General features: G+C 50.5%; 1 protein-coding gene and 1 pseudogene across 2 annotated transcripts in view; one reads left to right on the top strand and one right to left on the bottom strand.

Annotated features, from left to right (window-relative positions):
• The window catches only part of CAPN9 (calpain 9), a gene marked incomplete at both ends in the record, with an annotated part of 31,657 nt that extends 28,720 nt beyond the window's left edge, over positions 1–2,937 (bottom strand). Inside the window, one exon of the mRNA XM_082673724.1 lies at positions 2,732–2,937. Coding sequence (XP_082529850.1) covers positions 2,732–2,937 — 206 coding nt within the window. The remainder of the gene's footprint in view (positions 1–2,731) is intronic.
• Positions 2,938–7,842: 4,905 nt separating this feature from the next.
• On the top strand, positions 7,843–8,268 carry LOC309834510 (large ribosomal subunit protein uL29-like; annotated as a pseudogene). Its single transcript has one exon. The product of its transcript is annotated as a large ribosomal subunit protein uL29-like (transcript).
• Positions 8,269–21,600: the final 13,332 nt, after the last annotated feature.

The raw sequence follows: 21,600 nt of genomic DNA, 5'->3' as shown, positions 1-21,600 counted from the left end.
GTAGGAGACACGCAGAGTGTGTTTCTGGGACTGAAGACAGAGCGGGTGAACGCAGCCGCAGACCAAGCAAGGGGCAGAACGGACTCTGAAAGTGAATGCAGGAAGGACAGCTGCCCGGTTATGATACACCAAAGCGGAGCGTGGAGGGGCCCGAGGTGTCAGGCCTTCGGGTGGGAGCCTCGCCCATCATTCGGGGCAACACTGAGCAGACGTCAACGTTAAGGTGAGCACCTCCCAGAGCTGAGGTCTGGGGCGCTGGAACCCCTTGGGGGTCCCAGGGGCCCTCGTTCCAGAAGGGCACAAAGACGGTCTCCAGCCTGGCCTGTGCACGTCACGCTCTTATCGTGGAGCAATTTCCACTTTGGCAGAGAGAGGGCGAGCCGTAGGCTCCAGAACGACACCTGAAGCCAGGGGATGACCGTGCAGGCTGGAGGGTGGGCGCCCTCCTGGACCGGGGGTGGGGACGGCGTCGGGTGCCAGTCACACCCGTGGCCGACGCTCCGGGGCAGTGCCTGGGGAGGTGCCCGGCTCTGTCATGTGCTGCCTGTGCGCGTCAGCCGTCAGGCTCCAGCGTCTCCTTCGCTAGAATGGGGAGAGTGACGATGCCCGGATTTTAGGACTGTTTGCGATTAAATGAGATAATCCTGGAACAGTCAGTGTTGGCCGGTCATAGTAACTGTTGGCTGCTATCATTGTTTAGAAGGTGACAGAAGGTGCTGGAAGCTGAGAGTGCAGTGGGGTGTGGGATGAATGAGGGCCTGCCTCTCAGAAGGCTTGGTTGCCGAGGAGGGACACGGGCAGGTCATTACATTAAAACAGCGTGAGTGCTGAAATGGGACGGCCGACGGTGCTGCAGGGAGCCAGGAAGGCTTGGTGGGCGAGGCCCCTGAACGACAGCCCAGATTCCCCAGGCAGAGCAGGGCCTCCCAGATCGATACGGCGTTCCGACGGGAGGGGCCGACCGCGGGGAGGGGCCGACCGCGGGGAGGGGGCGGCGGGTGCAGGGCAGCCTGGGGACGGGCTGTGTGGCAGCCTGGGCCTCACTCCTGGCTATCGCTGAGCCCACTGAGGGTGCAGAGCAGGGGACGGCAAGGCCCCTGGTGGCAGTAGGCGCGGCCTGTCGGGCTGCGGCTGGAAGCAGGGAGACCAGTTAGGAGGAAAGGAAGAGACTGGAATTTCTCAGAAGAAAGGCTGAGACATTCCGTGATAGGCTTGTCAGACTTAGGAAAATACCGGACAACCAGAAGTGGCTTCCTCCTGAAGCAGGGCAGCACGGCATAGAGATGTGCGCTCGCACGCACACACACACACACACGCTACAACGGGAGATAACAGTTAAGAGCTAACCACTGCGTGGGACTTCCCTGGTGTCCAGTGGGTAAGACTCTGCACTCGGGGAACTAGATCCCGCATGCGTGCCGCAACTAAGGAGCCCGCGTGCCGCAACGAATATCCCGTGTGCCGCAACGAGTATCCTGTGTGCCGCAACGAATATCCCGTGTGCCGCGACTAAGACCTGGCGCGGCCAAAGTAAATAAATAAATTAATTAATTAATTTTTTAAAAAGAGCTTACCACTGTGTAAATAACAGCTTACGTGTGCTTTGGGCCCGGCCCTGAAGAGGCCGGAGGTTTTCGTGTTTGTTTGTTTTTTATAAGTAGACATGTTATATGTTTACAATATCGACATCATTTGAATGTAGGGAGATGGTGAGGTCGATGTGGTGCTCGTGGTGAGATGGGATTCAGCGCTGTTGCAGTAACAGCAACCGCAATCAGAGCAACAGCCGTCACTTGTTGAGCAACTTCCGTGTGCCAGACGTCGGACCTACGTTGGTCGTTAACGTTCCCCCCTTACAGGCGGGGAGACTGAGGCCTGGGACCACGGTCAGGGGTCACGTTAGCGGCAGGGTGGCACCAGCACTCAGGGTCTCCCCTTTGGGTCCGGCACCCTTAGCCTTGCCCACAGCGTCCTGTCCCCACAGGAGCCGTTCCCAGACCAGCACCCTCCCTGGCGGAAGGAGAGCCAGCCGGCGCCCGGTCAGAGGTCGAGCCCTGACTGATCCAGCATGGCAAATATCGATTCCTGGTCCCAGGAACCAGCTGGTGCCACGTGGGACCATCACCTCCAGACTGCTGGTGGCGGGGGGTCTGCGGGGACACAGATGGTGGCTGCCCTCCAGGAAGGGAGATGATTTGGGGAGAGAATCCCTGCTTCACATGCCTTCTGTCCATCGCACAGGTCCTGAGTGCTCACTGAGTGAGCTCTGTCCACTCTGGGCATCCTAGGCTCTGGCCAGAAGCCCCTGAGCACCTCGGGCGCATTGTCTCAACGTTAGCGCAAGGGATCTGCGGGGAACAACCTCCCACCCGTTTCTGTGTGTTTGCCCTTGGGCTCTGGTGGGACATGTCACCTGACACTTCCGGATAAAGCTTTGACTTCCACTCACCACCTGTGACAAGACCTTCTCTGATCCTGAGTCCCGGGCCTCGGTGGGGAATCATGGAGCCAGACACCCTGGCCACCACCCAGAGCAGCCAGTTGCCTCCCCGAGCATCATTCCTGCCTTCAAACCGCATACCTTCTAGGGGTCTCAGGAGATGTGCCTAAGTCCAGTTTGTGCATAGCCCATGCCTCCCAGGCCATCCTTCCCTTGATGCCCCCTCCTGGGCTGCTGAGCTGCACACCCCCTGTCTGTTGCCCACCCGCCCTGGCAGCACTCACCCCTCGCCTTTTCCACACGAAGGGGAGCTGGGGCCTCTCGCTGTAGAAGAGAGAGGAGCTGTTGGCTGGGAAGTCTGCATCCTCCAACAGAACGCCCTTCTGCAGACACGTCTGCCTCAGCTCCTCAAAGCTCTGGCCCGAGGAGTGGGTGATGCGGGCATCCTTGGGGGCGGGGGGCTCCTGAGGCCCTGGGGCCCGGTAGAGGTAAGGCATGGCTGTCCTTGGGCCAGCAGACTCCGGGTCAGTGATGGTGGGGAGAGGTGAGATGCAGGTGCCAGTCAAAAGGAACCAGTGAGGCAGCACTGAGCTAAGCGGACCTTGGCCTCCGCCTGCTTTCCTGGGAACCTCCCTGTTAGACGGAAACGGGGCACATCCTGATGGCAAACTGTCACAGAGCCCTCTGCCCTCCCAGGGGATCCTGCAGCGCGGCAGGAGCTCTGAGGCTGAGCCGGGTTTGGGCGGAGACAGCGCTCTCTGCTTAACGCACGGGGGAGACCCCGGTGGGAGAGAGAGGGTGGCTTTATGGCAAAAGAGCGCAAGATACCAAACGGGTCCAGGAGGTGGCAGGCAGCGCGGGCTTTGCTGTGGGGAGAGGGCATGGGGTGATCTCAACCACCTCAAATCAGAGAGTCGCCGTGTTCTGTAGTTGGCAGAGAGCTTAGTGAATTACAATAATCCATGGTGCACGGCCAGCTTTCTCACAGCCTCCCATCTTGATTTAGCGCAGGGTTGGCAAACTTTGTCTGTAAAGAACCAGAGAGTAAATCTTCCCGGCTTCGTGGGACGTGTGGTCTGCGTTGCAGCCGCTCAGCTTTGGGTTGTAGAGCAAAACAGCCACGACGCTGTGAGAACCAAACAGCGAGGCTGTGCCCCGTCCAGCTCTACTTACAAAAGCAGAAGGGCTGGATTTCATCCAGCCGGAGCTGGACGGCTCTGACCCCCGACATGGGCGCACTCACAGGGGACGTCCGCCCCTCCTCCAGGGCAAGGATGCCTCTGTCTCCATCCTTCCTGCAGCCGGTCTTGGAAAACAGTTGCAGAAGCAGACATCATGTTAATGAAATTCCTTGCCCTGCCAAACTCTACAAACAGGCTGTCACGTTTGAGCAGAAATGATGTGCTGGCGCAGCAGTTTAATAAAAATCTGAGCGGCCGCTTGAAGCCCCGGGGCTTCTCAGGGCTTCACCGTGGAGTCAAGGGGTCTGGAGTTAATAGGTGTGGTTAGAAGCCTGTGGCCTGAGTTTTCACACGACCCCCAATTCCCAGGAACGTTCACTTGCCTCCACATACTTCCTGTCCAGAGAATCCTGCATACGGTCTACAGGGATGTACAGACACTGAAGTTGGGGGCATCTGGGTTGGACTCCCAGATTCGCCTGGGGTGACCTTGGGCAGGGCCTCTTTGCCCCGGTTCCTCAGTGACTCGGATGACGGGCAACTGTGAGGGCCGCGAGGGGCGGCTGGGAACAAACAGCCGGCAGGTCCACGGGCTGGGTCAGGAGCCGCAGGTGCCTGCTTCCCTGTGCTGTCTGTCCCCTGCCCTGCCCTAGACACCGGATCTCAGGGCCCCCTTCCTGAGCCTCTTTTGCCGCCTCTAGTAAAGGCTTCGTATGTTTCTTTGGCCACACCATAAAGGATTCTGGAATAATTCTCTGCCAGAGGCAGTGGAGCTGCCGGCGTCTTGTAAGACAGCTCCGTTCCAGGTGATTAAGGAGCGCAGCCAGGGAGACAGGTGCAGCAGCGTGAGGCCATCCATTTCCGTGACGCCCTGCTCAGGGAAATGATCCCCAGCTCAGATTTTTCCGAATTTTCCCTTCAAACGACCCCGAGACCGGGGGGGTGGGGAAGGACCTTGAAGTGAAATCCAACACAATCTCAATGTCGTAAAGGGTTTCCGTGATGCTGGACCCTCTCCAGACCCCAGGATGCATGTCTGTATACCGTGCCCCTACCTCTCCAGGCAAGGGGTCCTGTCCTGCCGTGTTGGTCTCTCCTGTGGACTGGATGAACCTGTGTTTATTTAAAGCCCATCTCAGTTACTAGGTAATCAGAGACTGCATTGCCATTTGTGACTAAAGCAGAAACACCCGCGAGCGGGAAATACACTCAAAGCGCTTAGAGGTGCCTTAGTCTCCTGGAGGTCATCTCACACCCCTGCTCTCCGGGACATCATCCCAGCGCAGGGGGCAGGCCAGCTGCCAGGACCCTGCAAGGGTGTGCGGGGAGGGTCCGCAGGAAGGAGTGCTGTTGTAGGTGTCACCTGTCCACACCCCCCGCCCGTGCCCGGCCACGTCCCAGGTGCAGGCGCTCAGCAGAGCTTACTGCCTGGACCTAGGGCTGCATCCAGCACCTCTGAGCCCGGCCCCAGCTCAGCCCAGCGGGTCAGAGCTGGCTGCCCGTTTGCTGTGGGAACTTGGGAAGCAGACACCGTACCTGAGCCTCTCAGGTGAATCTTCCAAACCTTTGCTTCTTCTCTGGATGGAATGTTTAGAGGACCTTGAGCCATGTGTTCTGGAGGCCAGTGGGATCTCGGCCTCCTGCGCGCAGGTCCGGCACACACGCACGGAAGTGCTCTGCCTGCCCGGAGGGCAAGGCCCGTGGGTTTGCTCACAAACAGGACAGGACGGTGCACATTGCTTGTCGCAAGGCCTGCCCACTTGTCACCAGCCTAGAGGCATGCGTGGCATTGAGCCCTGAGGTGCCCACTCGTCACTTTAGCTGCATTCTCCTCTGCTGAACAGAACAACTGCTAAAGTGACCTCCAGCTTAACTCATCCTCACCCTGGCCCTGGGGCCTTCCTGTCCCTTCCTTCTCTCTTCTCCACACCCTCAGCTTGCAGAGGCCGCTGTGTTTCTCTTTCTCCAGAGAAGAGACCCGAGTAAGCCCGGGGGTGGTGTGGTGCGTGTGTGTGTATCAGGGCAGTGGGATGTAAGAAGCCGCCTGGGTGGGTCTGTGAGGCCTCTGGGTAAAACCCAAGAACAACGCTCTGAACCTTCACCTGGGCGCAGAGACCTTGTCCTTGGCTCCAGGGGGTCGGGAGTTACAGTAGCAGAGCAGACAGCACCAGCACCAGGTTTTGACAGGTGTGCAAAACAGACGACCCCGCAGCGGGCATTGCTCTGTTTTGGGTGTCTGCGGGAGGCGGTCAGGAGCCTGCCTGCGGTGATGGGGGTAGCCTGGGCCCCGCTGCTTGCATGTGGAGAAGAGGTGGCGGAAGATACGAGGGGGGAAGTGAGTCAGGAGGCTCACACAGGTGTCCAGGTGAGAAGGGCAGGTGTGGTAGGAGAGAAGGCGAGAGGAAGGGACAGATTGTCTTCGGAGAATCACTGCCCGGGCTTCCTCATGGGGGGCAGGGGGGGCAAGATAGGGCCTCCTGCTTTCAGGCCTGAGTAAACGAATGAAGGAGGGGCAGGCCTGGAAGAAAGGTTCAAAACTTTGGGTCTGTTGAGCTAAAAATGCCCTCCTAATAGCTGGTGGGAGTGTAAACGGGTACAGTGTTTTTGGAGAGCAGCTTATTAATATCTATCAAAATTACAAATGCACACATTCTCTAAATACAGCCACACCCTCCTGGCAACTTATCCTGCAGACGAACCTGCACCCCTGAAAAGTGAAGATGTTCAAGCTTATCCATCTCGTTGCAGCACTGCTCACTTTAGAAACAAGTTGAGAGACACTCAGCGCTCACCACTGGAGGGAATGTGAAAAAAATTATGGCCCAGCCAATCACGAAGTGGGATACCAGGCAGCCACGGAGCAGAGCCAGGAAGCCCTCCACGCTGACACGGAAGGTCTCCGATAGGTCAAGGTCAGCACAGCACGCAGAGGACACTCCCATTTGTGGAGAAAGGGGGACCAGGATGGCGTTTACAGCTGCATAAAGTTCTCTTGGAAATTACACGAGGCATAACGAGAGTGGGGGACAGAGTACAGGGAACGCGTGTTTGCTTGTAACCCTCTAGACTTACTTGGTTGAGTTTCTTTTTACGTTGAGACGCCCACGAAAGGGCCAGGCCCAGTGGTGGTGAGACCTCAGGGCAGCTTCACAGAGGGAGGAGGCCCTGGCCGATGCCGCGTCATCCTCTCTCAGACTCCAAGTCCCTCCGCCATCGGATCCTGGTGGCTGTATCCCCCCAGCACGGAACGCTCTGCACTCTTCCCTTACTGGCTGTCCTGGTCGTCACCTGCCACCTGTGCCCCGGTACGGGGCGCTCACAGCGTATGCAAAGGAGCTCCACATACCCAGGCTGAGACTCGTCAGCTTCTGCAGTAAGAGCTGGGCCGGGGGTCTCAAAAGCCACACCCCGTGTCCCACATGTACAGAAATGCAGTTCCCTCTTTTCCAGTACCTGCTTCCCCGTGGCCCTGGAGCCCGGAAACTGCACGGAGTGCACGTCTCTCCTGGGCCTCTGCAGGGTGTTCAGTCCAATGCAGTAAGTTCTCCGTCGGTTTTAAATATTACTGTCTCAAGGCCAAAGCGGAGTCCTCTCAGGGTAAGCACCATCTGCAGTGACTCTGCCCCCTCCGCCCTCCCCAGGGGCACATGGGGGCAGGGGGAAGGGTCTCTGCCCTCCCCACCTCAGGTCCTCACATCTCCCGGCCCCAGGGGGCTTTCTCTCTTAGGTAGGAATGACCTTGACCTTATAACTGCTGTCCCCTGGCGATTTGCTGTATGATTTACTTTCCAGTTACGCCTCCAAGCTTTGATCTTAAAAAAAAAAAAAAAAAAGTCATTTTGTGGGTTCTGAGAAATCCTTTGCTCTCACTTGACAGCTCAGCTTTCCAAAGCCTCACCATAGACTTAAAAGCCCAGCTTGAAGCTCAGAGCGGAGCAATGATGTCATTGTTCCAGGCGAGTTCTGTCTCCCTTTTTGGGCCGTCCCCAGAAGTCTGTGCTTTGCAAAAGGAGGTTCAGTGGTGGTCATGAGTGTCACCGTGTGTCCTAGAAGGTGAGAGCTTGTGCTCCTCGTGCCAAGTTCATATCAGCAAACCTGGCTGCCAGGCGGGACTCGCTTCCCTCCCCTGGAACACACGCCACCACCCCGTCAGGCTGTGCACTCCTCCCCCCCCCCAGGAGCCCACTTTCTCCTGCGTGGGAATGAGCCTTTTCCCTCCGAGGAGGCAGCGGAGGCTGACTCTACAGTCATGGCCAAGATTAAGGCTCGAGACCTTCGCGGCAAGAAGAAGGAGGAGCTGCTGAAACAGCTGGAGGACCTGAAAGTGGAGCTGTCCCAGCTACGCGTGGCTAAAGTAACAGGCGGCGCGGCTGCCTAACTCTCCAGGATCCGTGTTGTTCGCAAATCCATCGCCCGTGTGCTCACCGTCACTAACCAGACTCAGAAAGAGAACCTCAGGAAATTCTATCAGGGCAAGAAGTACTAGCCCCTGGATCTGCGGCCCAAGAAAACGCGTGCCATGCGCCGCCGGCTCAGCAAACACGAAGAGAACCTGAAGACCAAGAAGCAGCAGTGGAAGGAGAGGCTGTACCCACTGCGGAAGTACGCGGTCAAAGCCTGAGCAACCAGGTGTCAGTAAAACAAACAAACTGGAAAAAAAAAAAGGCAGCGCATCATGGGGTGAGAGGTCATCTCCGCCCAATCCCCCCATGCTCTCTGGCCAGTCTTGGGCCTCCGTGGACCCACAGGGATTCCAGTTGGGAGTCACACAGACCATGAACTTCCCTTCCATTTCCCAGGACTGCTGAAGCTGCCTGCAGCCTCTATTGGGGATACAGCTTCCTCCAGACGCCTGATCTCCCCAGGAAACCCCTGGACCCAGCTGACACTGTGGAAATTGCCCTTGCATCCCTGAGAAGGAACTCCACTCCTCAAAACTCCAGCGTTGGGATTAACAGATGCACACTACCGTGTATAACATAGATAAACAACAAGGATGTACTGTGTAGCACAGGGAACTATAGTCGATATCGTGTCATAAACTATAATGGAAAAGAACAGAAAGAAAGGAATATAGGTATATACATATATATGTGTCATGGAATCACTTTGCTGTACACCTGAAACGAATATACTATTGTAAACCAACTATACTTCAATTAAAAATAAAGTAAAAATCAATCTTGGGTTGCCAAAGGATAAGTATCGCCCAGCTACTCCTGCCCCAGCGCTTCTCCCCCTGCCGTTTAATCTCATTCCAGAGATTAAAAGCCCCTGCACACAGCCCTTAGGGCGACTTGAACCCTGGGCGTTTACGCCCCATGGTTTAGGGTGCAAACATGCTATCTTTACTTTTTTAAACTATAGAGTTTATCTCCTCTTGCTCTGAAGCTCCCGTTCTGTCTAGTACTAAAAATTCAACTTACATTTTGCTGTATGACACACTCTTTCATTTTGGATTAGTCTCTCCCTCTCTCTCTCTGTCTGTAAATTAGCAGTCACTTGAAAGTTTAAACACCCTATATAGTCCATTTCTCCCATAGTCTTCCTTTCCCTTCCTTTCCAGTAGTGGCATGGGAACAGGGGGAGATCTTATGCATCCAGGAAATCGGGGCAGGACCTCTGGTCCACTGGGGAAGGACCAAGGCTGGTGTAACCTGCGTCTTAGTTTCTTACTGGGGACCATGCATTGCCGTTCCCCTGGGCTCAGGCTGAGTCCAACATTTTCCCCTAATGAGGAGCTCCCGCCAGGTCTCTCCAATGTCAGTTGTTTCCCCAACTCTTATATATATATTTTAAAATTTGACCGCGCTGGGTACCAGCTGCGGCACACAGGATCCTTAGTTGCAGCATGTGGGATCTTTAGTTGCGGCACACGGGATCTTTCATTGCGGCACGTGGGATCTTTCATTGCGGTGCGTGGGCTCTCTAGTTGTGGCATGCAGGCTTAGTTGCCCCGTGGCATGTGATATCTCAGTTCCCCGACCTGCAGGGCGCCCTGCATTAGGAGTGCAGTGTCCCAACCACTGGACCACCGAGGAAGTCCCGCTTCCCCAAATCTTAAGTCTCAGCCAGCCCCTCCCAGACAGTGGAAGTTGTGTTAGGGCTGCCTGGCATCCTTCTTCCTAACTAGAGAGTTTCCATGTCCCAGGGCTGGAAGCAGATCGCACTCCCTGGTCTTCCCGGTGGCCCGGCCTCCTGACTCGGGCTCTGCTCATCAGATGCTCCTATACGAGGCTGATCCAGAGCCAGTGATGGAGAGAAGCAGGAGGGAAGGGATGGCTGGAGAGCAAGGTCTCCGTGAGCGGCAGTGACAATGCCATCTCTCTAACGCAGCCTCCTGATGGGGTCGAGTGTTGTTTCTGGCTTCGTTCCCTCCGAGCCCGAGTCCCTGCCTTCCCCGGGGACTGTCAGCTCCCTAAGGTCCCTAAATACATACTTTTCTAAACTGGCAACTGCTGTCTGCCCCTGGAGGCGATCTGCGCGCCTCTGCCCCGAGAGGCTAGTCTCCAGAAGTCTCTGGCCACCTGCGATTTTTTCCGCCCCATCAACAGCCTCTAAGGACATCTATTCTGTGAGAATCCTGCAGGTAAGGGTATCACTCACAACCCTACTGGTTAAGCAGGATAAGGGATGGCTAATTAGCAACCCTGATACTGTTTATGGTTGCTACCCATTTTTCTAGGAAAGAAGTCCACATTTCTCACCAGATTCCCAAATGAGATTGTTTCCCCTTGAGTTAAAAACCACGTTATCTTGGGACTTCCCTGCTGGTCCAGTGGTTAAGAATCCGCCTTCCAATGCAGGGGATGTGGGTTCAATCCCTGGTCGGGGACCTAAGATCCCACATACCACGGAGCAACTAAACCCCTGCGCCACAACAAGAGAGCCTGCGTGCCGCAACGAAAGATCCCGCGTGCTGCAACTAAGACCCATGCAGCCAAATAAATAAATAAATATTGTTTTAAAAACCCCAAAACCACTTATCTCCCATATGGTTTCCAGTTCTAACATCCTTGTGATTTTTGAGATTCTAACACAAAATGAGAAGCCGAACAAAAGAGATACCTTCTCCTCACTTGTATCCTATTATCGACAATATTAATGTTCGGGCGTTTACTATTTTTAGTCACAGGGAACACTGGAGAGGTCGTTGATGCATAGACGCAGGGGCACAGTGGCCACAGCTTGGCTAACATGAATCACCGCTGACAAATCAGGTTCTTGGCTACTGGAGGTCAAAGTTCGTGAAGTTCTTCTGCAGCAGAAGGGACGTAAAAGAAAATCCTTTCATTATAGAGATTTTTATCTTCTCCAAGTGTAATACTTCTGGGTTATCAAATGGATTGATTTCATTAAAAGTATCTCATTGGCGCTCTCCGTACAAGTACAGTTGCGTATTTAGCTACGTGACGTGGATCTGATTTAATTCTCATCTTCTTGTGGTCAAGGTTTATCTTCAGCTTCTCCTCCTGTGTCTTTTCTTTTGTCACTTTATATTTCCTGTTTTTGATACACCATTGTCAGATTCTCATAAATGACGTATCCTCCCACTTTGGGAAGACAGTACTAGGCAGCAAACACACTGTGTTTTTGTGGATGAATGGCTCAGGGAAAGAACTATATGTCTTCTTTAAGCTAATGGCTTTCTTAAAATCTTATAGCAATCTTTATGATCCAACTTTCAAAAGGAATTTATTAGCTTAGGTTCCTATGAAAAGATAATTTATAAAGTCACCGACTGTCAGTCATAGCTGTGAGGACATAAAGGAACATAATAATCTTTTTTTTGGATAGGACTGTTTTTCTTCTGAGTCCTATGGTATGAAGGACTACAGTAACAAGTTCAGTTAGTATGACCGATTTATAAATATAATTTCCTGTTTAATGTAGGTAATTAAAAATGTGTGAGATGGTAGGGATGCACAATGGTACAGCCACTTGGGAAAACCGTCTGGAAGTTCCTCAGATGATTAAACAGAGTTGACAAAAGAATGAATCAGTTGATCTAAGAAAGAAATGGAAAATTTTATTTGTGCCAAATTTGAGGCTTCTAGCCCGGGAACAGCATCTCAGAAAACCCCGAGAATTGTCCTGCCCATTAGCAGTCCAGGCACAGTTATGTAAGTTTTTTGAGGCAGAGGGCTGGACAGAAAATGAGATATTATTCACAGTTTACACAGTCCAGAGCTAAGCGCTATTGTGGTCCCTTACGAGATCAAGAAGGAACGTTATCTTTTAGGGGTTGTCTCGACGCTGGGAGAAGTTTGCTCTTTATGGCTGAGCAGGTATTTCTGCCCATGGGAGGTTTGGTCGATGCCTAATACAGACACACAAGGCACAGCATGGGGAGAGAGGAGGCCAAAGTGCAAGGAAGATTTTGTGTGTTTAAATTTTTCTGGTCTTGCCATAGAATGTGAGTTTTATTTCACAACAGCTACTGTATAACCCAGCAATTCCACTCCTAAGCATATTTCCCCCAAAATGAAATACGTCTACACAAAACGTTGTTTGGGCAAGTGTATAGCAACATTGTTCATTGCCTAAAGGTGGAAACAATCCAAGTGTCTATCCGTTGATGAATGGATAAAAAAATGTGGCCTATCGATCCAGTGGAGTGTTAGTCAGCCATAAAGAGGAATGGAATACTGATACATGTTACAATACGGACGAACCATGCAACCATTATGCTAAGTGAAAGCAGCTGGTCACAAAAGTCCACATGTTATGTGCTATGGACTGAATGTTTGTGTCCCTCCCCAATTCAGATGTGGAAACCTGACTTCTAATGTGATGGTAGTAGGAGGTGGGCCTTTGGGAGGTAATCAGGTAATGAGGACAGAGCCCTCATGAGTGGGATTAGTGCCTTTAAGAAAAGTTACTCTAGAAAGCTCCCTTGTCCCTTCCCCACGTGAGGACGCAGTGAACAGATGGCCGTCTCTGAACCGAGAAACGGATTCTCCAGGTTTGTTGGCACTTTGAGCTTGGACTCCCCAGCTTCTAGAACAGTCTGCTGTTTAAGCCACACAATCTGATATTTTTGTTACAGCAGCGCAAACGGACTAAGATATTATATGATCCCATTCAGAGGAAAGTCCAGCATCGGAAAATCTATAGAGACAGAAAGTAGATTAGTGGTGGCTCAGGGCTGGGGGAGTGTGGGAGGGTGGGTGTGGCGAGGTGGAGTGATAGCTAAAGGATGTGGAGTTTCTTTCTGATGTGATGAAAATGTACTAAAAGTGACCCTGGTGATGGTTGCACACACCTGTGAATGTACTAAACATCATTGAACTGTACACTTGAAACAGGTGAGTCTGTGCTGTGTGAATCATATCTCAATAAAGCTGTTTATTAAAAAAAAAAAAAGGATGGCCCATTAAACATTTGTTTACCAAACATTACTTTGTATCTTCTGTGAGTTCCCTTACTTCCCCTTGAGACCTCAAACCCCTACCTCCTTCTCCTTACCTCACCTGGCCTCACTGCTTTTGGAATTCTTCACACTTATGTACATTCCCTGTGCACAAGTAACGTAGTTGAGTTTCTCCTGTTACTCTCCCTAGGTCATTTGAATTGCCAGACAAAAGAACGAGGAGGGGAAAGAGGGGAAATTTCCCCTTCCCCACAGTTGGCGTAGTTGGAAGGATACTTCCCTGGCTGGGAACATCTGGCTGAAAAACTGCCTTCTCTGGGTGGAAAGCTGCTTCCTCCTGAAGACGGATGCAGGTGAAGAGATGCTGGGACACCTGACAAAGGCCAGCAGAAGGTGATACTTCTTAGCATGCCGGCCTCCCAGAATCTGTCTGTGGGGTTCAGGGGCACGAATGTGGTGAGAATCTCCTTCTTTCTGTCTCTAAATTTAGACTAGCAGGAGAAAATATTTGTGGAACTAATTCCCTGGCTCAGTGACACTTGGTTGGGAATTTGGCAGAGCACTCTTGGTGTGTTCATCCTCCCTGCCCCTCAGCCCCCCAGAGATGGTTACTGTCTTTCTTTGTCTGTATTGTGTCATTTGTCATAAGAAGGAAATTCCACAGGGTGGGATACAGGCACAGGCCCTGTAAGCCTGTTGTTCAGGCCAGCCTCACAGACCACGAGTCTGTGTAGAAAAACACTGCTGTGGGTTGATAGACCCACGAGGTTAAAGCTAAGGGACGTCTTGGAAGCCACAGCTGCCCCATCGGTGGGTACAAGGCAAGCATTTAATAGACATTAGGGTGCTCACCCCCTCAAGAAGACACCCGCGAGGGGGTAAGCTGGTCACAGAACCTGTCAGGTTGACGCTAGGTCACCCACCAACCTCAAGAAAATTTCCATGCAACAAGGTACCCTGTAGAATGTTACCCAGTCCCCACCCTCCCAGGCCTTAGCCTGACTCCAAGGAACTCAAGACCCAGGCAAACTGTTAATGTGCAGATAAGATAAAGTTGGAGTCTTCCTTTCTGTCTTGTTCTACGTCCTGAAGAGTTCGGCTTCTTGGCCAGTGAGAACCCTCCCTCTTGTCTGCGCCATCTGGAAGGGGCATTTACGGGGTGCATCTTGTGGCCATTCAGGTAGACTGGGGCTCTGAGACACTAAGTCAAACACAGCGCCCTCTGTGTCCAGCCATTCCAGCTCTCACAAGGGGTCCCAGTCTCAAAGGGGCCTTCGTTGTCGGAAACTCTGTTGCTTGTTGGTGCTGGAAAAGTCCTACCTGCCCAGTGCCACATAATTAGTGGGTTTATAGGCAAAGGTGCCACACATTTTTGTGGGAGACCAGGGACACCATTTTCACTATACCATCCTTACCACTTATGCAACGGAGGTCTTTACTTTTTTAGACTATTTCTGGGAGTAAACCTTTGAATCGTGAGGGCTACATCTGCCCCCTCACCAGGGATGCCTCTTGCATCCATGGTAAAGATTTATTCTAAACCTGGCAAGTTACCTCTGGGTTTTATCATGAACAGGCTTATTGAATTTGATGCCAAAACCTCGACCTCCGTGCACTGGTATTGAATCGAATCTTGGAGACAGAGTTTTGGGTGAAAAGAAGAGCTTTACTGCTTTGCCAGGCAAAGGGGAACATAGCGGGCTCAGGCCCCTCAAAAAGTATGTGTCCCGAGCCGGGAGGTTTTGGTGAGGAATTTTATAGCAAATAGTTCAGGGGTGGGGTTGCTGATAGGATTAGGGTGTGTGCAGGACCCCGCACTCCTTTAATCTGGCCTCAGGTGGTCTCCAGGTAAGCTTCTCTGGTTTTCCGAGGCTATCAATCCAGTGACCTTCTCTCTGGAAGGAGGATTGCTTCATCTTCCATTTATTGGGGGGTTTAGTTCTATAAAGAGCCCAAAAGATACTGTTCTGTGTGTCCCTTGGGGGGAACCAGGACCTGCCCCAAGACTGCGCTATTGTTTCTTGACTGTTCCTCCCTTGTCTCTGCATCCCCTCCCTTCCCTGATTAGCAACGGTCTGAACCTACCCCTTGGAACTCAGGGAAGGTCTTGGAGGCTGAATGAAGCCTATTTCCTGTAATTAAGAAATGGGGGGACACAGAAAGGCTTTATGCCCAGGAGCCCCACAGGGCTCTGCTTGGTATCACAAGCATAACCTAATCCCTTTGTCTAGGGATACAAAGCAAGGAATTGAATCTCTAATAGATTCCCCCTTTTTTATTGAAGTATAGTTGGTATACAATATTGTATATGTTACAGGTATACAGTGGAGTGATTCACAATTTTTAAAGGTTATACTCCATTTTTAGTTATTATAAAATATTGGCTGTATTCCCTGTGGTGCACAATATAGCTTATATATTGTAGCTTATACAATAGACTCCCTCCTGAAGCAGGATATACTCGTCTTTACTTCCTCACCCTGTAACACCCCAATCTTGCCAACAGAGAAAGAAGTCAAATTTGATTCTGACAGGAACCACATCTATCAATTTGTACAAGACGCAAGAGCCATGAACTCTTCTGCAATTCCTTGACGTCCTGTGGTCCCTGGTCCAGCTGTTAATCTCACAGAAATAATTCCTGCTGACGCAGACTCCTGCTTTACAGTAATTTACCTCTGTTCAGTTTTCTTCTCAAACTCTTTGCACCCTGACTTGCATTCTGTTTTTTTTTTGTATTTACCTTTAAAGGGAGACAATTAATATGGACTCTCATACCTCAGGGATACTGTGAGTCTCCCTCAGCATTCTCCCAAGTCTTTAAGGCAAACCAGATCCTGTAGTCTTTACCCAAGGCTCCAATGTTTGTTCAGTATGTTGACCTTTTACTTTGTTTTTTTAAAAAAAACATTAATTTAATTTAATTATTTGGTTGCACCTGGTCTTAGTTGCGGCAGGCAGGCTCTCTGGCTCCTTAGTTGAGGCATGTGGACTCTTAGTTGTGGCGTGTGGACTCTTAGTCGAGGCCTGTGGGCTCTTAGTTGAGGCATGTGGGATCTAGTTCCCGGACCAGGGATCGAACCCCGGGCCCCTGCATTGGGAGCGTGGAGTCTTAACCGTCGTGGCACCAGGGAAGTCTCGACCTTTTACCTTGTGATCAGCTCTTACAGACTCCCTTGTTCTCCTGAAGGGACCGGCTGAACGAGGCCATACAGCCTCCAGATCTAAACTTCAATGGGTGCAAACCACTGTTACCTCCTTAAGACATGAGATATTTCAGGGCATTCAAAGGCTCACCCTAAACACCTGGAGAGTCATTGCTGTCCATCCCTCTCCCTAAAATGAACAAATGGTTACCTAAGCTTTTAGGGGCAGCTGGTGGCTACTGCTGCAGATAGATGCCTAATTTTGCAGCCCTTGCTAAGCCTCTGTAGGCATGCCTCCCAGATAGCACTCCAGAGCCCGTTTCCTGGCCCCAGAGACAGGCACCTCCTTTGAAGCCTTAAAATAAGCTTTATCCACACCCGCAGCTCTTACCTACTTTTGACAAGCTTCCTTATCTATACCACCATGAAAATCATGGGATTGCTGCAGGCATCGTAGGACAGGCTTGTGCCTCTTGGATCCGTCCTATAGCATATTTCTCATGGCAGTTAGATCCCATAGCGTCAGATTTGCCCCATATGGTGGCTGCAGCTGCCACCAGTGCTGTAACCTTAGACCGCATCCGTCTCCGTGTTCCCCAGGCTGTGTCTGCCGTCTTACGCGTCCGTAGGACACACACCTCTCTACACAGCACAGATCACTTCTGGGCAGGCTCTTCTAACTAACCCTCCATCCTCTCAGTCTTGTAACCCCTTGACCCCAGGTCCTCCGCTGCACCCCCCAGATTACAGAGAACCCACTCTCTCCCATATGATGGCCCTGCAACCACAGAAGTGGTCTCTAAGCCACGAGATGATGTCGCAGATGGCCCTTTAAACAATCCGGACTCACTTCTATTTCATGAGGACTCCTCTAAGCGAAATTTCCGGGAAAACATAACACCTGGTTATGCCATAGCTTCCCTGATGAAACTCTTGAGGCTTATTCTTCGTCGACTGTGAAATCAGCCCAAGCTGCTGAACCCATAGCTCTTCCTAGAGCTTGTACATTAGCAAGAGGGAGAACGGCCACTATTTGCCCAGACTCCAGATATGCTTTTGGAGTCTGCCGTGCCGTTGCCACAGTTTGGAAATCCCACGGATCTTTAACTCCTATTGCTAATGCGCACATAACTGCTGCCCTATTACAAGCTAGTCATCTGCCTTCTAAAATTCCTATTGTTCCTTGCTCGGCCCCTACTAAGGACACAGAGGCTGTATCTTTAGGAAGTGATAGGGCAGACAGAGCTGCTAAACACGCAGCTCTATAGGGAGCCCCTGATCCTTTCCCCACCCAATTTTTAAACCAGCCTTTATCCCTGACTAACATTATTGACTATCGGGCACATGCCCTGCAATCTGAAACAGACAAATGGATACAAAAGGGTGCCAAATGAGGGACCTCCCTGGCAGTCCAGTGGTTAAGACTTCACCTTCCAATGCAGGAAGCCTGGGTTTGATCCCTGGTCTAGGAACTAGATTCCCACATGCATGCCACAACTAAGCGTTCACATGCCACAACTAAGGAGCCCAAGTGCTGCAAATAAGACCCAGTGCAACCAAATTAAAAAAAAAATTTCATACCCTTATCATCCTCAATCAGTGGGGCAAGTGGAACATAAAAATGTGGACAGAAAAAGACTTTAGGGTAGTTTTGTCAAGAAACTGGACTTAAACGATCAGAAGCTTTGCCCTTGGCCCTTGTAGAGATCAGAAGACTCCAAATAGGAGGCATGGATTGATGTCTTTTGAACTAGTGTTTGGACAACCAATGCCTACTGGCACCTGTAAACCTTCCATTCCTGGACGAAATGAACACTATGGAGTCTTACGTGAACAATCAATGCTATGACTACCTAGATACAAGAACTAACAAGTGTACTTGAAGCACATCACCAACAGATAAAAGGGGCATGGCCGCCACCGACTGACAAGGCTCGCCACCCCTTTAGATCAGGAGACTGGGTGTACATCAGGGCCTTTGGAAGAAAACACACGCCAGGAAAGGTCCAGTGTCATGTTCTGTCTTCTTTTTGGACAGTCATTTGGACCCCAGAAAACTCTATAGAAGCCCAAGGACTGTCTGTCCCTTACCCAGATAAGGGCCATAGGTGGAAACTTTTCCCTTTGCATTGAAAACAAACATGACCCTGGACCTTTCTTGGGTGACACTCCAGGACAATATTGCGATCAAACTCTGCAGTTTGAGCCCACAGGTGGCATCCTCAAACCTCTCAAGAAAGCTGTGAGTGACTCTAACACAAACGTCTGCCCAATCACCACATGTTCCAAATGGCTCACAGTCACCCTTGAACAACTTGGGTATTGTAGCTACCCCCCATGATTAAACTGGCCAATACCCAACCTATATATGGGTGGATCAAAAATCTGGACTTGGGCCTTCTCTGGTGGTCCAGTGGTTAAGAATCCGCCTTCCAATGCAAGGGACGTGGGTTCGATCCCTGGTCGGAGAACTAAGAGCCCACGTGCTGCGGGGCAGCTAAGCCCACGTGCCACAACTACTGAGCCGCTGCACTCTGGAGTCCACATGACACAACTAGAGAGAAGCCCGTCCTCCATAACTAGAGAAGCCCGCATGCCGCAACAAAGACCCGACACAGTGGGTCAGTGGGCCACAACTAAGACCCGACACGGCCAAATAAATAAATATTAAAAAAAAAACCCTGGACTAAAATTGGTTACATGACAGAACCAAACTTTACAGCTGCCAAAACTAGATGACAGGCCTCCTGTACCGGCTCTTTTGCAATCTGTTTTGTTCTCAAAGATTGACAGAAGCACATGGGAAATGGAGGTTTTGGGGACACCAATGACAAAGGCCATAGAATGCCCCAGACACTGGGAATTACAGATTCCATTCTAACCTTGTCTGAAAACCACTCTGGTTTTTTAATTTTATGTGGCAACAAAGTATATAAAGGGTTCCCACCTCAATGGTCTGGATGATGGGCACTTGGCTTCTTCTGTCACAAAATCCTCTACCCCAAATGCCAGCCAAGTTACAAACCTGGGCTTCTTTGTTCATGAAGTTCTGCTACATAACTGTGCAAGTAAAGAAACTGTAGAGAATCTCCTTGTGTACCACAACTCCAAGCTCTTTTCAGCATCGAGGGTCTTTTTCCCAAGCTTTAGAGGTTATGAGTTGGAAAAGGCAATCTTACATCTCTCCATGGTAATAGAACAAGAGTTCAATACCAGTATGCAAACTTTGAAAATACTCCAGTTCGAAGTTAACATCCTGGCCTCTGGGGTGCTCCAAAGCAGCGTGCCCCAGATACACTGCCCAGCAAGGAGGAGCCTGTGTAATCATCGTGGAAAAAGTTGATTTTATGTGAATCAAACAGGGCAAGTAGTGTCTAACTTACATCTACCAAATATAAGTTTGTATCATCTTTAATTGCTTTCATCAGTATCTTATAGTTTTCTGCATACAGGTCTTTGTCTCCTTAGGTAGGTTTATTCCTAGGTATTTTATTCTTTTTGTTGCAATGGTAACTGGGAGTGTTTCCTTAATGTCTCTTTCAAATTTTTCATGATTAGTGTATAAGAATGCAAGAGATTTCTATGCATTAATTTGTATCCTGCTACTTTACCAAATTCATTGATTAGCTCTAGTAGTTTTCTGGTGGTATCTGTAGGATTCTCTATGTATAGTATCATGTCATCTGCAAACAGTGACAGTTTTACTTCTTCTTTCATGATTTGGATTCCTTTTATTTCTTTTTCTTCTCTGATTGCTGTGGCTAAAACTTCCAAAACTATCTTGAATAATAGTGGTGAAATTGATACAGCCACTATGGAGAACAGTATGGAGGTTCCTTAAAAAACTAAAAATAGAACTACCATACAACCCAGCAATCCCACTACTGGGCATATACCCCGAGAAAACCATAATTCAAAAAGAGTCATGTACCAAAATGTTCATTGCAGCTCTATTTACAATAGCCAGGACATGGAAGCAACCGAGTGTCCATCAACAGATGAATGGATAAAGAAGGTGTGGCACATATATAAAATGGAATATTACTCAGCCATAAAAAGATATGAAATTGAAGTATTTGTAGTGAGGTGGATGGACCTAGAGTCTGTCATACAGAGTGAAGTTAGTCAGAAAGAGAAAAACAAATACCGTATGCTATAACATACATGTGGAATCTAAAAAAAATAAAATTAAAAAAAATGGTTCTGAAGAACCTAGGGGCAGGACAGGGATAAAGACGCAGACATAGAGAATGGGCTTGGGGACATGGGGAAGGGGAAGGGTAAGCTGGGACGAAGTGAGAGAGTGGCATGGACATATATACACTACCAAATGTAAAATAACTAGCTAGTGGGAAGCAGCCGCATAGCACAGGGAGATCAGCTCGGTGCTTTGTGACCACCTAGAGGGATGGGATAGGGAGGGTGGGAGGGAGACACAAGAGGGAGGAGATATGGGGATATATGGATACGTATAGCTGATTCACTTTGTTATACAGCAGAAACTAACACACCATTGTAAAGCAATTATACTCAAATAAAGATGTAAAAAAATTTTAGCATTTTCCATTAGATAAATGAAGCTTAAACATTTCATTGGACTGGCCCATTCCCAGGGTGACGGCCTGGGTCAGTGGGGTGTAAGGTAATGTGCTCTGTCGACTGAAAAAAAAACGCACAAGGGAATTCCCTGATGGCGCAGTGGACACGACTCCACGCTCCTAATGCAAGGGGCCCGGGTTCAATACCTGGTCCGGGAACTAGATCCCACATGCATGCCACAACTAAGGAGCCCACCTGCTGCAACTAAGGAGCTGGCAAGCCGCAACTGAGACCCGGTGCAACCAAATAAAAAAATTTTTTTTTTAAATGCAGAGTATGAGAGTCGTGAGTTAAGTTTTATTTGGGGCAAAATGAGGACTATAGCCCAGGAGCCAGCGTCTCACATAGCTCTGAGGAGCTGCTCCGAAGAAGTAGGGGAGAAAGTCAATACACATGCGATTTTGGTGAAGGGGGCGTGTGCACTTAAGCGCACATTTTGGCAGAAGGCTGTTAGTCACGGGGAGCAAATGTTTCTGCTCGTGAGGCTAGTGCTTCTTAGATGTGAGCAGATGCTAGAATTGGGCTCATAAAATCTTCTGCTGAAAATATTTATCTGAAGCCCTGGTCTGCCAGTTTTTCCCAGAGCACAGAGCGCCGCATTCCTGATCTCCGCTCTGAACTCCTTTCGGGGGGTGTTGAAGGTCAGCGATGGCAGTGGCCGGTGACGTCATCCTTGTAGAGGCAGATGACAAGGGATGGTCTTTAGGTGGCAACTCTGTTCTTGTCTCCTGGTTGATCCTCATTCCAATCTATGTTTTTTTCTCCCTCTGCAGATCCCTTACTACTTGGTTATATACCATTTTTTCTCTCCACAGCCACCAGCTCAGCTTTTGTGTGTGAAACTTCCAGGGAAGTTTCAGA

This window comes from Grampus griseus (assembly GCF_964374135.1).
Source record: "Grampus griseus genome assembly, chromosome: 16".
NCBI classification, from domain to species: domain Eukaryota; kingdom Metazoa; phylum Chordata; class Mammalia; order Artiodactyla; family Delphinidae; genus Grampus; species Grampus griseus.
This window is presented reverse-complemented; position numbering and strand designations above follow the sequence as displayed.